At 41.4% G+C, this 5,015-nt stretch overlaps 1 protein-coding gene across 1 annotated transcript; it reads left to right on the forward strand.

The window, feature by feature from the left end:
- Positions 1 to 589: 589 nt before the first annotated feature.
- Positions 590 to 3,054, forward strand: Dmac1 (distal membrane arm assembly component 1). Its single transcript, XM_041632268.1, has 2 exons — positions 590 to 894; positions 1,520 to 3,054. Exons 1-2 carry the CDS (start codon positions 648 to 650, stop codon positions 1,579 to 1,581), a joined length of 309 nt encoding a protein of 102 aa, XP_041488202.1. The 5' UTR covers positions 590 to 647; the 3' UTR covers positions 1,582 to 3,054.
- Positions 3,055 to 5,015: the final 1,961 nt, after the last annotated feature.

The raw sequence follows: 5,015 nt of genomic DNA on the forward strand, positions 1-5,015 counted from the left end.
TTCTAGAGAAAACCAGCGTGTAGACCAGGTAGTGGTGGCACATGCCTTTAATCCCAGCTCTTGGGAGGCAGGGACAGGTGGATCTCTGTGAGCTGATCTACGAGTGCTAGTTCCAGGACCGCCAGAGCTACACAGCGAAACCCTGTATCAAAAAAAAAAACAAAAAAAAAAAAACAAAAAAAAACAAAAACAAAAAAAAAACAATACAAGAAAAAGAAAGAAAGAAAGAAAAAGAAAAAACAAAGAAGAAGAAAGAAAAAGAAACGGCAGAATGCACAAAATTGCTGTAGGTAAGCCCTTGGATAAGAACGTATTAAATGTAGTCTTTGATTCTTAGACCTCATGTCAGGACCCTAGTTTGTGTTAGTGAGGAAACTTACAGATCTATATTTCTACTTCTTAGAGACTGAAATCTAGACTTTCAGAAAGTAGTCTAAAACACCAGGCTGACGTTGCCTGCACTTTCGGAGGTTTCAATCTCTAAAACTTTCTGGGGCAGCGGCAGCTCCGCCCTGTTCCGCCCGCATCCTTGCGTGGCGAAACTACATTTCCCAGAAGCACTGAGGTGCTATGGTCAGCGTCCTACTTTCCGGCAGCATTTTACGCCAGTTGAAAGCTGAGGCTCGGCGGAGGTGCTCTCTTCGGACATGGGGTCCTCCTTGTCCTATCACGTCGAATATCCCAGGCCTTCCCCCGCGATCCCACCTGGGAAACCCGCCGCGCCAGCTTCCGTCGCACAGGATTCCTCTTCTCAAAACTGCCAGAGCTGTCGCTGGCTTTCTGGGTCTGCGCTCTTCGGGGCTGGCCTCTACGTCTACGTGCTGGGCCTGAGGTCCATGAATCGGGAACTCCCAATGCGACCAGGCCCCATAACGCAGATGTTCCTCGGCATCTGTGAGCAAGGGGCGGGCGCTGCGGAGGTGGGAGGTGGTGGGAGGTTTGGGGCGGGGGCGCCTTTCCATGCACTGTCCTGTAAGAAAGGTGCAGGAGTGATCTGCTTTTCAGCGCTGAGTAAACTAAAATGCACCAAATCAGGAGCAGAAGGAGACGGAGCACGAGCAAGGAACTCAGGACCACGAGGGGTGCACCCACACACTAAGACAATGGGGATGTTCTATTGGGATCTCACCAAGGCCAGCTGGCCTAGGTCTGAAAAAACATGGGATAAATCCGGACTAGCTGAACATAGCGGACAATGAGGAATACTGAGAATTCAAGAACAATTGCAGTGGGTTTTTGATCCTACTGCACGTACTGGCTTTGTGGGAGCCTAGGCAGTTTGGATGCTCACCTTACGAGACCTGGATAGAGGTGGGCAGTCCTTGGGCTTCCCACAGGTCAGGGAACCCTGATTGCTCTTCGAGCAGATGAGGGAGGGGGAATTGATCGGGGGAGGGGGAGGGAAATGGGAAGCGGTTGTGGGGACGAGGCAGAAATCCTTAATAAATAAATAAATTTAAAAAAAAAAAAAAAAACTAAAATGCAACATACCAAAAAGGCACTTTTTTTTTTTCTTCAGCTGTCGCCTGTTTGGGTGCAGTTATCCTGGCGGACCCCAAGAAGAAGTCCCACCAAGTTTGAAAGTACCAGCAATTAATTGTATCCTGTCTCTGGCTGCGCGGCAAAAAGAACAAGCATTGTGTTGGTGGATATTCTTTGCAGACGTGGACAGGGATGCACTTCATTATAGAACATGCCAAGAAGACTGTGACAACATGAGCTGTCATTCTTTGGTCATGGATGTTTACAACTTTCTCCCCTCAGGTTATCAAGGGACAAATAAATCCCTTGGAAGCAAAAATGGTTCAATGTCTTGTCCAGGGAGGTTGTGTGTAGTTCAAATTATACTGAAAGATAACAGTTTTAAGAAGATATTAAAATGGAGTAAATGATAGTCTAATCGTAAAGTAAGCTATTTTATTATTATAGCAAATAGTTCATTTTACTTTTCTAATTGTATCAATAGCTATTCCCAACCTAACCCTGGATAGGTACATGAAACTAGATTTGAAAAATTTTTGTGCTCTCCACAGTGTCTGTAAATTCTTCACTGAGTGATAGCTGCTAATTTGTTATTTTGTTAGTAAGCCTTGAGACCAACCCTGTGGGTTTGCTTTTATGGTTCATCAGCGCAGTGATGGAGCAAAAAGATTGTCTTCCTGGTTGTGTCTTTCACAACTGGGGTAGTACCAAAGAGGCAAGAGTTACCTTTCCCCTCCAAATGTCACTGCACAATAAAAGACGTAAATAACAAAGTATTTGAGAACAGTTCAAAAAGAAAATCTGTCGACAGTTTTTCCCATTGATATTATAAGTATTTTAGATTGGAATTAGGATGATTTTGAGATAGAGACATAAGAGAAATGTCTGCTTGCTGTCAGGGCTTGGTTTGGGGGTTTTCTTTGAAATACTGAGGTGTCTGTGCAAAGGTATGTTTAGGTGGTTCTTCATAGTAGATACTATTAAATTCTGTACCAAGTAGTAAGTTTTGAATACTATGTTGAGCAAGCATTTTACTTTATTTTTGACAGTTTTTTTTAAATGATCACTAAGGTTTTTTTTTTTTTTTTTTTTTTTTTTTACCACTACGTTTTATTAGGATTGCTTGCATAAGCATAGGTAGGAATCTGGACTACAATAATGAAGTAAATGATTTTTTTTTTTATTTTTGGTTTTTGGGTATATCCGAAAATTATGTTTACTCTATAGTTACTGTAACAGTATCCCGATTTATTTATTTCTTACTTTTAGTGGGTTTTTTCTCGACCTGAAACAAGCTATGCATATATAGGAAGAGAAACATCAGTTTAAAAAAATGCCCTTATCATATTGCCTATGGGCAAATTTGTGGGCCATTTTCTTGACTAGTGATTATGTGGGAGGGCCCAGCCCACTGTGGGTATTTCCTCTCCTGCACATAAGACAGCATGATGAGCAAGCTAGAGGGAACTCTGCTTCAATTCCTGCCTCCAGGTTCCTCCTCTGAGTTCCTACCTTGGCTTCCCTAATAATGGACTATAACCTGTAAGCCTAATAAACCCATTCCTCCCTAAAGCTTTTGGTTGTGATGTTTTATCATAGTAATAAAAACCCTAAGATGAATAGTATATTCGAAAATATTGTATATATACTTTATTTTAAAATGCTATTGATAAAAATGTTTTTGTTCATCTTACCTGTAGGGCATATGTTTGGGGGTTTGGTTTTCAGTTGGTTTTCCTGGGGATGACTGTGCCTTAGTATTTATGGCTGCTAATTGCCCAGGGTGGTTAAGTACTGAAAGTTGGGTGATTATAGTTTTTCAGAATGGAAGTTTACCATATAGATGGATCTTTACATCAGATAATTTGCTGCTGCAATGCTGTTTGATAGCATCTTACTAAAAGGAGAACTAGAAGACTGGGAATTAATCTCACAAACCCTGCAGCTGTTTCATCACCTTAAGTTTGAAAGAGAGTCTCAATCATTTATTGATGTTTAAATGGCTCTCAGTCCCAGCGCAGTGGCTGGTCTCTAGCAGGGAGACATGTGGTAGGCAAGAGACAGAGACATGGAGAGGCAGGACATGTAGAGTGAGGTTGGATATTTAGTGGTTTTGGAAGGGAAGGAAAAAGGGCAGAAAGGGGGAGAGAGAGGAGAGACAACCTGCCTCTCAGAGAGTGAGAGAAAGGGAGGGAGGAGGAGATGGGGTGGGAGGGAGACTGCAAATAGGAAGGGATTGGGTGTGGCTTGTCTCTTAAAGGCACAGAACATAATTACATACAGCCTATGCTTTGAAACTCACATTTTGAAGGATGGCACTGTTTTTTCTGCAGCTATGAACATACTGGATTGCATCATTTTTCAATAGAAGTGTATGTATTGAATTTCTTGTTTAATGTAACCACTACCATCAGTTATTCTAGCTAGATTTAAGGATCCTGCATTAGCTTCTATAGTAGCACTTGCTATTTCACCTCTCACTTTTATGTCATGGATATAATTTCCACTAAATGTCATGAACCGAGCTCTCCTGACTTTAAATTTTTCTTCTGAAGATTCCTCATCCATCCGTATTCATAGAATTGAAGAGAAGGGTAAGGCCTTCTTCTGGCTTAGATTTTGTCTAAGAGAAATATAGCTGCTTTGGTCATTTGTCCCAATGATAAAACTTTTGTCAAATCAGCAACAAGGCTGTTTTTCTTTCTAAAGTTGCAGGACTAACACTTTAATTTCCCTTCAAGAACTACCTTTGCATTCACAGCTTGGCTTAACATTTGTTGTGTGTTGATCGAACTTTCTGCCTATTGTGGCTTTCCGTATGCTTTCCTCTTAAAGACTGGCCATTTTTAGCTTTTAATTAAAGTGGGTGTTATGTGACTTTTTCACTTTGACAATTAAAGATTCTGAGGGTTGTGAAACCAGTTTCAATATCATGTTTCTGAATAAACAGGCTGGGGAATGGGGTAAGGTGGAAAGATGTGCAATGACTGGTTGATGGAACAATCTGCACATCTTTCAGTGAAATTTAAGGTGCCTCAAACAATTGTCATAATACTCAGATCAAAAATCATAACATGTAATGTAAACTTTAAAGGGCTGAAGATGAAACTGGTTGATAGAGTGCTTGCCTGCCATGCAGGGAATGTTGGGTTCTGTCACTAGTCACTTCATAACCTGAGTGTAGTATCATACAACTATAATCTAAGCAAGGTTCAAAGTTATTGTTGGATATGTAGAGTTTGTACCCAGTCTGGTAAACAAGGACCCTGTCTCAAAAATAGGTTAGAGATAAGAGAATCACCAGTTGTGGCACAAACACATTAAGTTAGTTTTCAATAGCATGCACAGACCCACTCAGAACAGGGCTGCCACAAACTCAGTTTGTACAATCAGTGTAAAGGCAAAAGCTATTGCTCAGTTGTTAAGAACATGTACTGCTGCTCTTGCAGAGGACTGGAGTTTGGATTTTGGCACCAAAATCAGGTTGTCCCAACTTAAAATTCCAGCTCATAGGGATCTGAAGCTACTGAGCT

Source organism: Microtus oregoni, unplaced genomic scaffold (assembly GCF_018167655.1).
Source record: "Microtus oregoni isolate MIOR12 unplaced genomic scaffold, Mior012 000041F_ref0000270, whole genome shotgun sequence".
Taxonomy (NCBI): Eukaryota; Metazoa; Chordata; class Mammalia; order Rodentia; family Cricetidae; genus Microtus; species Microtus oregoni.